Source organism: Akebia trifoliata, chromosome 4 (genome assembly GCF_017979445.1).
Source record: "Akebia trifoliata isolate Shusen 1 chromosome 4, ASM1797944v1, whole genome shotgun sequence".
Taxonomy (NCBI): Eukaryota; Viridiplantae; Streptophyta; class Magnoliopsida; order Ranunculales; family Lardizabalaceae; genus Akebia; species Akebia trifoliata.
The window spans coordinates 2,971,145-2,989,734 of NC_141378.1; the positions used below are offsets into that span (position 1 = coordinate 2,971,145).

The 18,590-nt window shown below is 36.0% G+C and overlaps 1 protein-coding gene across 1 annotated transcript; it reads left to right on the top strand.

Annotated features, from left to right (window-relative positions):
• The first annotated feature begins 1,586 nt into the window (after window positions 1-1,586).
• ATSAC1 (Phosphoinositide phosphatase family protein) lies at window positions 1,587-16,713 on the top strand. The gene is made up of 16 exons (XM_086438387.1): window positions 1,587-1,761; window positions 1,877-2,081; window positions 2,178-2,343; window positions 3,913-4,135; window positions 7,278-7,354; window positions 8,605-8,792; window positions 8,934-9,031; window positions 10,289-10,422; window positions 10,520-10,654; window positions 11,430-11,805; window positions 11,992-12,113; window positions 12,272-12,382; window positions 12,941-13,153; window positions 15,053-15,244; window positions 15,665-15,776; window positions 16,254-16,713. Exons 1-16 carry the CDS (start codon window positions 1,633-1,635, stop codon window positions 16,500-16,502), a joined length of 2,730 nt encoding a protein of 909 aa, XP_086294513.1. The 5' UTR covers window positions 1,587-1,632; the 3' UTR covers window positions 16,503-16,713.
• The last annotated feature ends 1,877 nt before the right edge of the window (window positions 16,714-18,590 follow it).

An 18,590-nucleotide genomic window follows, 5' to 3' on the forward strand; every position in this document is an offset into this window, starting at 1 on the left:
GAAGACAAGAATTTAACACCGAAGGAGTATACGTGTATTATAACGTACCCTAAGGTGTCAGTATAGATTCCGTTTTCAACAAAGGCGGGAATTTGCCAGCTCATCAGTCTTACGTGGAACCTACAGCATGTAATCAATGCAAACGACGTTTGACGCTATCTATCAAACAAACGGTTGGACTGTTAGAAATACTTCGATGGATTAATCTCCATAGTATGCTCTGAAAACAATGAAATTACGACTCCATTATATTATTCATTTTAATTATCAAACCATGTTTTTTAAGTGAATTTATGACTTTTATAATCAACGAATTTCTTAATAAAATATTAGTAATTTTATCTTATTAATGATCTTGTTGATAATTTATCAACGAATTCATTGATGTAAAAATGACGAATTTATCGGTAAAACATGATTTGGGAATTAAAATGAGTAATGTATTGAAACTAAAATTTTGACATAAAAAAAATGCACATTTTTTGAAATATTGGATATTGTATCTTGCAAAATCTTTGAGAATTGCTATTAGAACACTCAATATATACTTATAATAAGACACCAATCCATATGAAATAAGTGTTTAATTTCAAGATAACTTTTATTATCACACCAAATTTTATTAAGGGTATGTTTGATTGTACGTGGAAAATAGGGTGGAAAATGACATTTTTCAAGTGTTTGATTGCACATGAAAATGAAAATTCATTTTCCACCCCAATCAAAAAGTCTACAACAACATGGATTTCACTTTCCCACTCATATGGGCGAGAAAGTGAAATCCACCCATATTTTTCATCCCCAATTATTTCTCACTGATATCTTCTTATTTCTTATCACCACCACCACCATTACACTAACCTCGTCGTCATCGTCATCACCGTCACCGTCTTTATCATCACTATCTTCGATTACTTTCTCTCTTTTCTTCTCTTTTTTCTCTATCCCTCACCTTCTCCGCCATCACCACCACCACCACATTTTCCTCATATCTTCTTCCTCACTTACCTCCATCGTCACCATCGTCGCCGTCGCTATCACTACCACCATCTCCGTCGCTATTGATGTCATCGTCACATCCTCCCCTCTCTCTTTTCCTTCTCATCTTCTTTTCTTATTTTTTCTCGTATTTTTTCATGATTTTATCTAAGTAAAATCAAATAATGGAATTTGATTTTTCAACCCTACTTATTTTTCACCGTTATTTTCTATAGATTTTAAATTTCATGGAAAGTCACTTTCCATGCAATCAAACATATCTTAAGAGTCCTTCAAGATATGTAGATAATTCTTTTGATTATTTCATATGAAATGGGGTGTTCTTATCAAAAATTATTGTCGCAATAGAATTTCTCAGATACTATAGCGCAGTTGGCATCTGGAATGTGACCAAACTCAAACGACGTTTGACGCTGTCTATTAGACAGACGGTTGAAGTTTGAAATACTTTTAGGGATTTTACAAGGCTTGCTGTAGTGGATTGTTATGTTACGCCCAAATAATTAGGGGGTGTTTAGCAATAAGAACTAAGATTTAGGTCTATTAAGTAATTTTCCCAAATATTATAACACCCAAAAGCATATGGACATACGACGAGCGTTTTAGGTGAAACTTTCGTTACAGACCATTGTCATGGCGAAATCCGAGAACTCGAATAAAAATCCATCAACACTTCCTCCTTACATCCATCCACAAATCGATCAAGAAATCGACCCCAACTCATGCTCTCTCGAGAAATTCAAGCTATACGAAACACGAGCCGTAAGAAATTCGTTAAAATCCCCCCCCCCCCAACCCCCAAATTTGGACAGAATTTACGTTTTTCTAGATTCCAGATCAAAATTTTCAATTTAATATCTTATCGTATTTCTTACAGAGATTTTATCTTATTGGGAGCGATCGCAGAAAGCGATTCTTTCGAGTATTGAAGATCGATCGCTCTGAACCATCCGATCTCAACATTAGCGAGGATCCTGTTGTTTACTCGCAGCAGGAAGTCAAGAATTTGCTTCAAAGGATCAGCGAAGGCAATCGTTCAACTGGAGGGCTCACTTTCGTTTTCAAGGTCTTTGGAATTGCTGGTTAGTCTTCGTGTTCATATTCTTGTTGGTTAGTCAAGAATTTGTCTGTGAGTGTCACGTTAATCTATTTTCTTTGAGTTTTTGTTTTCCTTCTAGGTTGCATTAAGTTTCTGGAGTCGTATTATTTGATTCTCGTTACAAAGCGTCGACAAATTGGGTGTATTTGTGGTCACGCAATTTATAGCATAGATGAAAGCCAGTTAATTACGGTTCCCCATGTATCCATTCAGACTGATTTGGCGCATTCCAAGACCGAGCTAAGGTCTTTCTTTCATCCATTTCTTCAAGTTTGTTTTTTTTCTTTTTCTTGTTATTTCTTCAAGTCTTCAAATTGTGTGTATTTTTATGCTGGATGGACACAATAACCACAAACTGCATCGGATATGTTAAAGTATGTCGACACAGAAATGCCCATCTTTAAGCACAATATCTTGTTTCATGTATAGTGGATCAGGACCCACTGAATTGAGGTTGTTAAGGATTCCCAATGTAGGGTCAATTCTATGGGTCTTAAGTCTCAACCTGGTAATGAATCTCGTGCAATATACCAAACTGTGTTTAGGTGGTTGTCACCCTTCGGTAGCCAAAACGCCAAAGGTTTCTCTTTGCATTTCCAGAGCTCTATTAGATAACCTCTTGGTTCCAAAACCCACTTTTTTAAACTTCCACTAGAAGGCGGCATGATCAAACGCACATGTACTAAGCAACACGATTGTACGGTCTTAAGTTGCAATTTGCTTGGGTTTTTACCAATATGAACCTGATTATATTAAATTTAAATATAAAAGTGGTGGCATTTATGACCACTCAAATTTTGGTGTCCAACCACTTTTGCTCCGCCTTCTATCACTATAATAATAGTAAAGACATGATCATCATTTCAACTTCTTGAAATAGTTACTGGCCTACTCATCACATTCTCAATTATGTGGTCCATTCTACAATCTTCTAGTTTTCACTTTTGATGCATCTGAAATCTGAAATGATCTAGGTCACTACATTTTCTCTCTGCAAGATATTAGGCTTGTTCTCATCTTCATATTTTATGTCGTATGACCGACTTCACTTGTTACTATCTTATCTTTCTTGCGATATTATACTCCTTGAAAATTTATTATGTTTTAATCTCTTGACAAGCATACACAAGATAATTGGATGTTTACGTCAAATTTCAAAATCGGAAATGATCTAATGTATGACTGTATCGTAACGCATTAATTTATCATGTCCAAAGTGAAGGCATTTTACTTGTGTTGTTCATCACCATCAAAGCCTTATCCCAAGGATTTGCGGTCAACTAAACCAATCATGTTCTTCCCTCCACTCTATCTAGAGCCACTTCTTTTCTTATTGAAAATGGATTCATATTTTCTTTCACTATCTTAGTTTACGTTCATCGAGTCTTCCTCTTGATCTTTTAGAACCTTCAACTGGAATATCTCTTTTAACTAGGGTTGTAATCGGCTATTGTTGAAGATGCCCAATCCATTGTTTTCTTCTCTTACTTCATTATTTTCTTCCCCATGATAAGAAGCTAGAATAATGAAGTAGAATTCCTACTTATCAAAAAGAAAAAATGAAGTAGAATTCCTAGCAAGAAGCTGTGTATACTGAGAATCGTAGTCCATAGCGAATGCTTCTCCCTAACCATTGTATATGTCTGCATTTTGGTTGTAGTAGTAAGATTGCAATACTTATCTATCACAGATAGTCAACTAGATTGCTCTCAATGTAGCAGTGATACCCACTTTCTTGTGAACTGTTAGTCTTGATTTCTCCAGGTTTAGTTGATCTCACTAATTCTCATCCAACATTTTTTCCCTCGCTGCAGGTACAAGAAGCTCTTATCCAGTGTTGATTTGACTAAAGATTTCTTCTATAGTTACACATACCCTATCATGCGAAGTTTACAAAAAAATATCCTGGCCATCGGTGAGGAAAGGATGCCATATGAAAACATGTTTGTATGGAATGCATTTCTTACACAAGCAATTCGATCAAGATGCAACAACACTATATGGACAATTGCATTGGTTCATGGACATTTTAAGCAGGTATTTTGCTCTAATTTCTGTTGCTTTTCTTTTTCGTTGATTGTGAGTCTTTGTCTATTTACACATGGACTTGAGATATGCAGCCTATGGGATTTGAAATGTGAGATGTTACAAAGTTTTCTTTGCAGAAATCGACTGCATATATATTCCGTCTTTCAAATCTGTATATTAGTTTCTTTTGATTGTTGTTATTATGGACGCAACAGTTTAAAATTTGTAACGAAACATTGAAAGATATGGACAAGGACATCCAAACAAATAGTCAGAATTCTCCGTATATTGACCAAAATAATCATGGTGTTTTTTGTTGTATTCCTTCTCTAGTTCATATCGTAATGGCCCCTTGAGAGAGGCTTTATTGTGGTGCAGATGTGCCTTTGGGGAGGAATTGGAATAAATTCTTAGAGGACACCTTGTCCTCTTTTCAATAAATTCTTTTGGTTGTAAAAAAATAAAATCTTAGAGGAACAAGTTATCCATTGATCATAAGGAAAGATGGAGCTTCTTTTCCTGGTTAGCTTCTCTAGGGAAAAACTTCATTTTCTATCTCATTTCTCTAAGGGCCTTCATGGTGACATTGTGTTTCATGTCAAAAGCATCAACTATATCTTGATCCACTTCAAGATGGCTAGGAAGGTGTGGTTCTTTTTTTCTTTTCATCGTTCGGTTGTCAATAGACTGTCCCTTTTCTGGTGATTTCGTTTTTTTTTCATAGCTAGTGTATTGTGTCCTTCTTTGGTGAAGGTGGGATTTTGGGGGGAATGCTCCCTTTCACAGTGTGCCTTCTATCTTGAAATAGTGGAATTGGAGAATCCTCAAGTTGTGGGGGAAAACCATCCATGACATCATTTTGGATGCTAACGCTTTCTTTTTTGTTCCAAGATTTTCACCAAGTTTAGGGGAGTTTTCTTCGAAGGTTTCGTATTTGGGATCTCATGATCAACCATGGTTGTAGATGATGTTTTGATTTTGTGATTTTCTTTGGAGATTCTTCTTGACTCCCCATTTTCCTTTCTTGGAGTACAATTCCGTATGTATCTATTTGGGAAAAAAAAGGCAAACTAAATGGAAGATTACTTAATTAGGGAGTTGGCACAAGAGTTTTAAACTTTCAATGCTTATGTTATTAGTCCATTTGAGACCTGCGGGCTTTGATGCATAGATGATTTTATGAATCTTACTTGATGCGACTTGCAGTCCATGGCTGTGTTTTGAGGCATGATTTAAAATTTCGTTATGTTTCGTATGAAACATTTTGACTTTTAAAAAAAAACAAGACGAAACAGTCCTGAAAACGAAACATACGAAACTTCGTTAATTTCTTGGGGAAAACCAAAGAAGAAGGAAATGGGGGAGAAGAGAAGAAGAAGAAGGAGAGAGAGAGGTGGAATTACGTTGGATTCATGCCAATGTTTGAGGTAAGGTCTTAGTCGTCTTCTTCTTCTCCTTCTGCTGCTTCTTCGAGTTTTTTTTATAAACAACAAAGGTGCTCTTTGCCCTTGACATTGGTCTTCTCTAGAAGTCTTGGTTATTTATTAACCCCTCCCATATTTTGGTAAATATTTGATATACCTCAATGATATCAAATAGCATATGCGACCAACATATGTTGTGTGTATATGAGAAATTGCATATGGCATATGCGATCGCATATTGCACAAAATATTTTTTTATTTCAAACAAATAAATAAAAACAGTAAAAAATAAGAAAAAATAGGGGGAAATGTTTTTAAAACCAGAAAAATCTAAGAAAATAAAAACAAACCTATAACAATATATTTGGATTTTGGATAGCACTTATTTTTCAAATTGAATAACATTATTTACATTTAGTCATTTAGTAACAACAATAAAAGAACTCAATAAGCTAAATAGTCAATAATATAAAAGCTATTCATGATACGAAGGTGGCCTACTTTAATTATCAAGTTCTAGTTTTAGTTCTAGATAATTAAAGTGGATTCTGCTTTAATAGTTTAATCATTGGATACTATGATCTTATGTTCGAATGTATAAACTCAATATTTTGAAAAAATAAGATTTAAAGAGAATATGTGCGAGTAAAAGAATAAAAGAAATAGCTTAGAATAATGCATGAATAGGGGATGGAAATAGGGTAGTTGTAGGAAAAGATAGATTAAAAAAAACTTGAATTTAATTCTCCAATAGTCAAATCATTTCCCATTAGAGTAATATGCCATCGCATATGTCATCACATACTTTTTTGTGCCATGACATAATGAATCAGAAACCCTAAATCGCATATGTCATCATGTCATATGCGCAAATGCGAGCACATTTGACAACACTGGGTACCCTATGTCTTCAAACTGACCACATGCCCCTTGACCACAGTCTTCAGAGTAAGACTTTTAAAAAATCCTAATTTAAGGAATTGTATGTTTCGGGTTTGTTTCGTATTGTTTCGAGAATCATTTTGGTTTTTCAAAAAACCTGAACAAGATTTTAAACCATGGTTTGAGGTAACAATTGGACCTTTTGGGGAGAAAATAAAGATATTTTATTTCATTTCCTTGTTTTACTCGTGATGGGTTCTTATGATTGTGGAATAAATGTTTGTAAGCCCCCTCAGCTATAAAGACTTGTGTTTTTCTTAGGATTTATTAGCATTGAATAGTGCTTGATATTGTGATGGCCCTTGCAACCGTGCAAGTATCCTTAAAGCCTAGTTTTAACATGCTTCACTTATGTACAGATTTTAACCATGCATTTGATGTCAAATTTGACAGTGTTCCTAAAGGATGTAACTTTTTCTGTAATGCCATGCAATGGTAAGATTTCATGCTCTTATTGCATGGCAGTCATTTGCAAGCAGCATGTATACTCATCTACAGATATTTTCAATTGATGTGAGTGTTTTTCTGTTACTGCATACTGTAAGTGACGGAATGTGCTAACGACTAAAAGTTGTCAAAGTTTTATCTTTTAAAAACCTCGATAAGGAGATGGGATCTCAAGATGTTTGAATCTTTGCATGTGTTTTGTTTACTCCATTATTTTTCATACCCTCCACCTGGAATTCAAATAAACATATTAATCAAAATGTTGTTGATTTAATCTCCACAGCAAGGAAGGTGTTGCATTTAATATTTTAAGGTCTCTTGCTATTTTATGATGACAGATCAGACTATCAATCTTTGGGCGGGAATTCAGTGTTTCTCTCATTTCTAGACGCTCTCGGCATTTCGCAGGAACACGGTATGTCCTTATGCAAATAATCTTAGGTGACCCAATATTCCAAATCTCTTTATGGGGTTGAGTAATTAATAAACTCTAATAAAAATCAATTAAAATGAATTTGTAGCCTAAACCTGGTAATTTGAAGATGTTTATTTATTTTTAATTGAAATTGTGTTACTAATGTTCTAATAGATCATAATAATCTTATCATTATATATTGGTATATTCAAAGTTTGGTGTAAAAACTATTGATGTGATGAACTTGTGTTTAGATAAGCTGACATTGTGCTTACATAGTTTTATAAGGGTGGGGTGAGAGTATTGCTCACATCCTCCTTTGTATGCTTTTAGCTATATAGCTATTTTCAACATAGTCTACACCATATCGTAATTAATGGCTGGGAAAACTTACTACTTCTATCAATGTCCATTTAGGTCTCCTTCTTGCTCTTTTAGAGCCTGTCATTTGTACCAAAGCATTCTCACTGCCGTTGACTTCTTTGCATATGCTGAAACCACCTCAAACAAATTCTTTTATCTCCTATTGGAGCTGTTCTTAAATTTCCTCGAACATGGTGTTCATCTGAACATCTTCATTTAACAGCCCTATATTCAGATTTATCAAAGTAAAATAAAAATAAAACAGAGCCCGATATTCAGCTCCATAAGGCATGGCTGGTCTAGTTGCCATCTTGAAAATGTTCCCCTCTAGTTTGATCACATAACACTCTGGAAGTGCTCTGGAGTAGATGGGCTGAAACAAAAGTAACTAAGCTTTGGCCTGGCCTAGTCTATGACAAGCCCAAAAGCCCAAGCCTGATGCGAGAATAAGTAATAATTGTTCGGGACCCAAGATTTCTGCCACGTTTGAAGGTACATCTGTTAAAAATTGAGCCCATTGCTAACTTATGTTCCTGGTGGTCCTTAAAGCCCAGGGCTAAATACATCCCAAGTAATGAATTGGGCCTCTCTCCCATTTAGTTCTCATTGCTTTCTAGTCAGGTCAGTTCAAGCACATACTGAGAAAAGTTGACAATTTTGAATTATGGAATTTTATCGTCCAAACTTGTCAAGTTTCTAAACAACTCAATTTTACTGATTATTGTTTGATAAGGGTTGTCTAAACTACTATTCCTTTATGCACTTTTCCCCCTGAACGTGGTTTGTAACTTCACTTTGATGAATATCTTAATGTTCAGGAACTCTGCAGTCTCCCTATATTGTAGGAAATATTCAGTTATAATGTCTTTTTATTTCATGGTTCACAGTTATTTGAAAAGGGGAGTAAATGACCGGGGCTGGGTGGCAAATGATGTTGAAACAGAACAAATAGTCCTTGATGAAGAAGCTGGTTCGTGCAAGGGAAAAATGAGTTCTGTAGTGCAGATGCGGGGTTCAATACCTCTGTTCTGGTCTCAAGAAGTTTCCAGATTTAGTCCTAAACCTGATATAATCTGTAAGGATGTCCAAGTTAGACTACTTTCATTGGTTTTTGTTGCTAACTACCAATTCACCTTGAATCCCCATTCTTCACTAGTGTATGCTAGCTTTATCTAAAACAATCCTTATTGCTTCTCGGTTTCTGTGTTGCCCTCAGTGCAGAGATATGATCCTACATACCAATCAACCAAGTTACATTTTGAAGACCTGGCAAGGCGATATGGCAATCCGATTATTGTTCTTAATTTAATTAAGGTTTATTTCATGTTCACCCTAAAGTCCCTTGTTCTCTTTAAATATGGGCAGCATATTTCGGTTGTGTAGCATTTTCTTAACTTGTATTTTCAATCTATATGCATGGAGCATCTTCCAAGTAGAATTGTTTAATTTTTGCAGTAAGTTTCTTGAGGAAAATCCCTATTATAGGCTTATTTCATTACTCACAAGTTGTAACTTATTCAAGCAATTTGTAAGGCCATTGAGTTTGTAGGGATTACTTTTGATGACTTTGTTTTTAGATGGAACTCTTTTTGTACTCACTGATGCTGTAGTTTTCCTTTTCCTTTTCTTTTTGCTGCTCTTTGTGAGGCTTTCTCGGCCTCCTTGTACATTTTTTTCCCCTCTTTTCAATATATTATACTTTAAAAAAAAAACTTGTGGGTCAGAACTAGTTGACTTGAGAATTGGTCTTAGTCGGCCTTGAATTAGCTTGACACACCACTATCATGAGATTATCTCAACTTTGACTTGGTATTCGGATTCCCCTTTTGACCCAGCCTTAGTCGCCGTCTTGTTTTTAACTCGCATTTACTTGGGGCCAAACATTCATATTGTTTTGAGTCAGCTCGGCCTTGGCCTTGGACGTTCATGTTCGATGACCATGATAATTTTTATGTTAGCAAACTGTAGCAATTTTTTTATGAGTCATACTAACTGAATAAGCCAGTTTTTTCCGAGTAAGAATACCGGTGGATGTTGTTAACCTTTTCCTTTAATGAAAGTACACTTTTTCGGATAAATAATGAGCTGAATAAGTTTTTCACCTCCCATGCTATGCTGATGTTATGCAGCACAGGTCACATATGAGCTGCCAAAACTTTTTTAAACTCTAAAATTGATAGCGAGATGACATGTACTGCTAGATAATTAGATATAAGAGGTTTTCTCTTCTTTCTTCTTTTTGTTAAATTATAAAATTATGTATTAATAAGAGAAAGACAAATACAAGTTTAAGGAAGAGAGTCCCCCAAACCATTCACATCCCTCAAAAAGTGTGATGGAAAACAATCACTACTTTGTGGCCTACCCCCTTATCTGATCTCTGAAGAATATCCACTCTAGCCATTTGGACTGAAGTACGCTTTTCATCAATTTTTATCTCATGAATTCATGCAAATGCTTTGCGGAGTACTAACCGCCACTATCATTTTATGCCATGTTTATTGATTCAGTATTAGATAATCGTTTTGTTATCAGTTTAATTCTTACTTATGTCATTAATGAAAAATGCAGACTGTTGAGAAAAGGCCTCGAGAAATGATGCTAAGACGTGAGTTTGTAAATGCAGTTGGGTATCTAAATCAGATTCTCTCAGAAGAAAGCCATCTGAAATTTATTCACTGGGACTTTCACAAGTTTGCAAAGAGGTAAGCGTGTTAATGCTTGTGTTCCAATAGTACGTAATGAAACCCTTCTTTCTTGTGAGCTAATTATTTTGTATCTTTTTTCCTTCTGTCTATAAAGCAAGTCCGCCAATGTGTTGGCAGTTTTGGGTGCTGTGGCTAGCGAAGCGCTTGATTTGACTGGTTTTTACTATAGTGGAAAACCTGTCGTTGTTAAAAGGAGAGCAATCCAGCTCAGTCGAACAAACACTGGGAGGTATTTTCATCTTCATCTAATCATTGATGTACTGGTACTGAATTTTCTTCTTCTTCAAGTCTTCCTTTTAAAGGAATTCCAATGCAAGATGTTCTACTTCACAAATTAAACCAAGTCAAGGCTGAGCCCAAGCAGATCCTAGGTCACCTGGTATTTGGGCTTAGGTGCTGGCCAATCCCTTGAAGCATTGGGAGGTCATCCTCATTGAAAACCAACCCTACACTCATGTCCATGTGAGCCCCACGTAGGCTTGTCAAAATAGCTCAGCCTGCATTTTGGTCCACCAATATTGCTACCTGATATACTCTTGGGCCTACGACCCATGAATTCCTAATTGTTGGTTTTCAGCACTTTTTTCATCATCAACTTCATGAACAGGTCCATGGTTGAAATAATTGAATTCCATAGTCCTGGTGGAAAAAATGCTCAAATCTGATTGATAATAATAACCTATCAGGCTGATTTTTCAGTATATGCATCCAGTAGGGGACAGGCTAGACCTTCATGGGGTCAGCGACCCGAAAAGTGTCATGTGGCCTTTTATGCATTGATAATGTTAATGGCTTACGTAGAAGAGAAGGTCTATTTACTGGTGGTACTAGTTTCTCATGTTTGCTTGATTGTTGAGTCACCAATTGGAGTCTTCAGTTATTCCCAGCTTAAACTACATAGTTCAATTGCTCCCACCGTTAATTATATATTGTTGTTGTGGGTGATGCACTTGATGCATGGTGTGTGGTTTGGAGATCTCATTAACTATTTTCATCTCATACAGGGACACTTCTCTTGGAGATCTTAGAGCTAACTCTGGAGAAATTTCAAGGATTGGAAGTAATAATGAAACTTTGAATGCTTTCATTAGAGATTCTGAGTTCAATCCGCAGTTTAGGAAAGACGACCGTAGTGATACAGCACCATGTTTTCAAAGTGGAGTTCTGCGAACTAATTGCATCGACTGCTTGGACCGAACAAATGTTGCCCAGTATGCTTACGGCTTAGCAGCTTTAGGTCGGCAGCTCCATGCAATGGGTTTGACAGATATGCCTAAAGTGGATCCTGATAGTACCATTTCTGCAGCTCTTATGGATATGTATCAGAGCATGGGTGATGCACTTGCCCAGCAATATGGTGGCTCTGCAGCTCACAACACTGTACATTTCTTTACAGTTGGCTAAGTTGATTGGATGCTTATTTGGTTTATGTACTATATTGAGCTAAATATTTGGTTCTTCTCTTCCTCTTCTTTTTTCTCTTTTTTTTCAATCCTCTAGAAGCTATGTTAGGTTTTTTAAAAGCACTGGAATTTTTTCTCAACAATGTCTTATTATGTATCTCAGGTTTTCCCAGAGAGGCAAGGGAAGTGGAAAGCTACAACTCAATCTAGGGAGTTTCTTAAGTCTATCAAAAGATACTACAGCAATGCTTATACTGATGGTGAAAAACAAGATGCAATAAACTTGTACTTGTTCCTCCCTGATATTTCTTTCGACTCTTTCACTTAATCTACCGACTACAGCTACAAATTTAATTACCAGATTTTGACAATCATTGCTTAGTTTTGGTGTTAAATCTATATCTGTCATGCTTCTTAGGTCTTCCCTTTGGTGCTTTTACCAGATTTTTAGGCTACTTTCAGCCACAGGAAGCGAAACCTGCTCTCTGGGAGTTGGATTCTGACTATTATCTTCATGTCTTTGGGATTGGAGATGAGCCTTTTTCTGATATGAGGTAAAAGTTTCATGGTTTTATTATAGAACTTATATGTATGCTATATAGAAAGGCGAAAGCTAGCTTGGCTGTCACTGCAGACTTCATGCCCTGTTCTACATGAAAATTCTGGACCATCTATCTGACAGATTACCACCTGGATTGGCCACATGGACAGCATTCCTGTCCACACCATCCCCCATACCCTACCCTGCATAGGATTTCTTGCTATGAATGAAAGCGATTGAAGTTTTAAATATTTTAAAAAGAACAGTGTGAAACTGTCCTTTTGGGCTTAGACCCATAGCTCAGTTGGTTTGACACATTGCAAGGCAACTTTGAGGTCGTGGGTTCAAGTCCAGCTTACCCTTGGAAAAAAAAAAAAAAAAAGAAACTGTCGCTTCTTTTCTGGTTGGAAACTTGGCTAAAAGAAGTCTCACTTTGCCAGAAAGCACCGTGTCTGCTCGGAGCACTGCTACTCATATAAAATTTTATTTTATATATATCTTCTTAATTCTTTTATTTATTTCTTATTATCTAATTCGACAGTTTCCAATTTTCTTCTGTTCTCCTTTGCAGTTCACCAGTTGACGCTAAACCTGTGGCAGACATAGGAACTTCCCTAGCACCAATTCCAGCTTGCAGAGAGGACTTCTTGCGGATAAAACTAACATCACTTGATAAACTAATAAAGAAAACATGCAGTTCAATAAAGAACGTGAGGCTCTGCAGTGAACCAGAACTAAAAGCTGGTGGTGTTGCAGGAAATTCTGGACTGGCTCCTGATGCTGTGTAAGTTTCATAGATCCAAATCATTGATTTGTAATCTTCTAATTTTATTTTATTTTTTGTGAATTTCCTACTTGTCTTGTCATCATGGTGAGTTCATACAAAGAAAGTTGGCACCAGTTTTACTCGCTACCAACCTGACACAATTTGTCTTCCTTTGTTCAACCATTTCCATTATCAATGTTGGCTTATCAATAAATGTGGAGTAGTTAGTAAGGTTGTTTATTTAAGTGTTTTTTTGTCTAGGCGGCAGATTGTTTGTAAGGAGGAGCGTGAATGATGACTGACTGACATTTTCTTTTTCTTTTTGTCTCTTTCCTTTCTATGGTAGGTAGGTCTGCTCGGCCTTCTTGTTTCTTTCTTTCCTTTTTATTAATAAAATTTGTATACCTATACCTATCTAAAGAAAGAATTGATTTTGGATGGCTAAAGTGAGGAAGCTCTTCTAGAGTGACATGTGGCATATTCTTGACATTCAAATTGAAGGGAAAATTTACAAGATAACAATAAGACTAGATACAGTTTATATGGTTGAATGTTGTGTAATCTCACTATGCTCATTGAATGAGTGTTGTAGATATGAGGATGTTGAGATCGATGAGTGAAAATTATTAGGAAAGAAAAAAATTAGAAATGAGAAAATTCACATGAATCTAAGAATATCTGATAGGAAATAAGAAAGGAAAGTTGATGGAGGTGGTTTAAACATGTCCATCAAAGACTAGTGACAACACCCGTGACATGTGGTTTGGGACTAGTTACAGGATCTAAATGGGAGAGGGGAAGGGCAGAAATGAAGTGGATCGATGTAGGAAATTTTTTTTTGAAAACGCATACTTCAATAAAAGATATAGGTCTAGATTTTTCTAATGAGAACACTCCATCTTTTTTGGAAATTTTCCATGTCGAAAAAATTCCAATCTTCCAATCTTTGTTGGGATTGTATTTGTACCTCATGGTTGTACCATTTTTGGTAGATCACCTTATCTGATCTTGGTAGAATCTCAATATGATCACTTTTATGTGACTCACGTGTCATGGGCTGTTACCATGTGAATGTGTTGCCAAGTACAACGCATTTTGTTTGGTCAATGTATGGTCTATTGGTGTGACCTAGACCAGTTGATCATTGTTGTGAGTAGTGTGTTGTGTTCATTATGATCATCGAGTGCAAGTCTGTGTTTGCACCAAGATGAAGTGACCACTATAAATTTCAAAGGGAGTGTTGAAGCATACAAGACTGCAGGACTGAGAGATGAAAAGCTATGGGCAAGTTGGAGCATCATCGTCATTTTCACTCCAGCTTGAGGGGGGGAGTGTTGAATATATTTGTTGGAATCATGTTTAATCATTAGATTACGTCGAGCAAGGTAGTTTTAGTATGTTGTGGATTTAGTCTGTGTTATTTGCAATTATATTGGAAACACTGGATTCTCTATATTTGCACGTTCTCATTCAAATTACCGGTTTAAAAATCCTTGCAAAATGTTCAATCTTCTCTGGACTAAATCTGATCCGAGGCTTTATGCGTTGTGAAGGTTCAATGAGACTTCTTTCCTTGATTGATAGCTCCAAATTTGATGCTGAAAAAATAGCATGTCCAATAGATTTGATAACACATCCAGTCTTGACATTCACTACTTGTTCAAGCAAACCACAAATCTCATGCTGTATTTGTTACCAGAAATGTTCTCAAAATTTGCTGAACTTTGTATCCCTCTCTTATAGTGTGCAGTGGTGTGGAAAATACCAGTTTCATGTAATCAAAGTATATTCCATTTTTTGGCTTAAACAGGTTCATTTTACTTGTAATCAATCACTACAAATTTCCTTCGTGTTGTTTATGAACTTGTTTCTTTGGTAAGGAGGGTAAAAAAACTGAATGTATATATATTGATGCAGTGAAATACAACTCAAAAGCCCAAATTGGCTCTTTGGCCAGAGAAAGTTTGACGAAAGTGCTTCTGCTTCAAAAGTTGCCGCACAAGAAAATGCAAGTGGAGGGTCTCAAGATGTGATGAATGTCAACAGTTTGTGTAACCTAAATTGGCTTTCATCCATTGGAGACATCTGTGAGGAGGATATCTTCCAGAGGTAACATATTTGAAAATCAATCCCTACTTTTTAGGTTAGAGAATGACTTGACACTCCTACGATGTACTTGTTAGGGTTGATCTTAATGATGCACCATGGCTTTTTTCTATTCTACACACTAGTTATCTTGGTGTTTGTTTATACAGAAGTTTTCTTTCAAGTTAAACTGCAGGATCTGTATGGAAGCTTAGAAAAGTTCTTTTACAAATATTTCCATAAAAGAATTTGCTTCTGTTTTGGAATTTTGAAAGCGAAATACAAATTTCTTTATAAAGAAAAATTTTCTAAGCTTCCATACTGGGTCCTAAAGTGATGGCTCGAGGTTTAACAAGAAAGATATAGAGTGATCAATCACTTGTAAAACAATAAAAAATAGTTTTTTTTTTTTAAACTTCACCACATTTATTCTTTGATTGCCAGGTACCTTGCTATGACCTCAGTGGATGAGGCCAATGGTTGGTATGGTGGAACACTACTTGGCGATCAAGATGAAAACAGTGAGATATACAAGCATTATGCTAACTTGTGTGAGGTAAAACATTGAAAATTCCCTTCAGTGAATCCTGTAATGTGTCTTCAAGTTCCTTTTTAAGTTTTTCTTTTCTTTCTTAATGAAAACCATTTAAGCTGTTTTTTCGATACATTTGTTAAGAAGAGTTGTTTTTTATTTCATTATCGAATTGCACACTATTTTTTTAACAATTGCCAATTGATGTTACAGGCACCTGGTTCTTTTGGAACATTTTCAAAAGCATTTGTGTTCTCTTTGAATGTTTACGACGTAAAAATTTTGTAGAACAATTGTATGCATGATGTAATTTATTCCTTTTACCATCTCTCTCTCTCTCTCTCTCTCTCTCTCTCTCTGTTCCAAGTTCCTTAATGTATTCTTAATCACTGCAAGACATTATCTTAATTTTGCGCATGTTTTCCTATTTCTCATAACTCCTTTTCTTGAAGTTCCTCGAATTGGTGCTAATTTAGTTTATTTTTGACATGGAATTAACAGGGTCCAGCAATGGAACCCTTCCAACACGACCCTGAGAAGGAGAAACACTACTCAGATGTTCTATTTATGGGAAACATAGACGGTGCAGATGATGCTATAGTTGCAGCAGAGATGGAAGCTGCTCTTAAAGAGTACGATCAGATTGGTGCCGATCTTGGAATTATCTCAACATGTAAATCACTTGCAGAGGATCCTAGTAGGCTTACAAGATTGCTCATTGGGGATGAAAAGTTGCAAACAAGGACTTAGATCTGTATGATACTTGCACAGCTTCTTTTTTTAACATTGTTTCTGTATGATAAGTTCATGAATATTTATATTTAATAGAAGTTATAATGAGAAAAAAATAACCTTATGTAACACATCTTAGAACTATACTTGAGCAAAGAACATAAGAAAGGGTCAGAAATGTTACAGATGTTTTGTTATAATTAATCCACATGTCAAATTTTCAATGGTATATGAGTCTTCTTTACTATCTAAAACTTTACATTCTTTCTAAATGCACCATGAGTTTTGAGGTGGTATCTTATCAACCCAATTAGTAATTTTTTTTTTCTTAATACCCCTTAACCCCAAGGAACAGAGAACTTAATCGTTAATCTCGACAATTTGAATCATTGATCTCACCAATAGAAAGGTGGGCAAGGGGCATTAAGAAAGAAAATTATAGGGTGTTCAGAAAGAAATTTCTCTATCAGAGTTTATTAATTAGGGTATGTTTGATTGCATGGAAAGTGACTTTCCATGGAATTCGAAATCCATGAAAAAATAGTGGTGGAAAATAAATAGAGTTGGAAAATCAAATTTCATTGTTTGATTTTACTTTGATAAAATCATGAAAAAAATATGAGAAAAAAGAAGAAGAAGGAAAAGGAGGAAGAAGATGAGAAGAGGGGGAGAGGAGGAAGAGGGAGAGGGGAGGATGTGGCGGTGACGGTGACGGTGGTAAGTGAGGAAAAAGAAGAGAGAACGTGGTGGTGATGGCGGCGGCGGCGGAGGAAGAAGATGATGAGGAAGGTGAGGGGAGATCGTGGTGGTGGTGGCGGCGGAGGTGAGAGAGAGAGAAGGTGGTCGGAGATGGTGGTGACGGTGACGACGACGACGGTGGCGACGACGACGACGACGACGGTGGCGACGACGACGACGGCGACAGCGACGACGACGATAACGAGATTAGTGTGATGGGTGGTGGTGGTAGGGAAGAAGAAGATATGAGTGGGAAAGAATTGGGGATGGAAAATATGGGTGGATTTCATTTTCCTACCTATATAGGTGGGAAAGTGAAATCCATATTTTAGTGGACTTTTTGATTGGGGTGGAAAATGAATTTCCATTTCCATGTGCAATCAAACACTTGAAAAATGTCATTTTCCATGGAAATTGATTTTCCACCCTATTTTCCATGTGCAATCAAACATACCCTAAGTAATTTTTCCTTTGCCGAACTGGGTTGAATATTTTGCAAAAATTTTCATCCCAACCTTGTTTGTGAAATTCTCGAAAGCCCAAAACACGACGATAGATCCTACTCTTTTTATCCCTCTATAAAGAGGTTGGGATTTAGTCTTGCGATGAATACAGAGGATAATTTTTAATTTTATTGTCTTTTATCTTTCGTTCTTTTTCAAGAAAATTTTGCCAATTTTTAGTGTCTTTCCTCTTTTGCCCTCTTTTTCAAAAGTAACTCTCCAGCTTTGTTGTATTTTCTCTACTATCAATTTTTTTAAATGATAATTCCCCTTCCATTGTATTGCCTTTCCTCTTCTACACCCTTTCCCCAAAATGATTGTAACGCACGCTGCAAGGTTTAAACTCTAGTTTGTTTAAAGCAATAAATATTTTGATGTGTTTTAGTTGATAATGTACTTTTATGGTATTTCAAAAGATATTGTATTATTAAATTAAAAAACATTTTTTCACTTTTTTTGTTTGTATTTTAAATTTGGTAGTTAAGTCTTATACCTGATAAGAAAAAAAAAAAAGAAAAAAGGAAAATGCTGGAATGACATAAAAATGATGTGGTGGTGTGCAGATGATCGTAGATGCTTTTTTCTTGTATCTCGAGGAAAGCATCTATTGTAATGTGAGAGACACCACATCATTTTGTCACCTTTGTAACTCTGTTTGTGTCACCCCAGCACGACTCAAAAAAATATATATGTTTTTTCCAAACCTAATTTATACCATGAAGTGATGGACTATGGAAGGTTGATGTGTTATTTGGGCAGCATAACAGTGGATCAAGTGTGGTATATGGGGATAGTCACAAAATTCTCCTAATTTCAAAAATAATAAAATTAGAATCATTACATTAGGCATTAGCTCATTAAATGA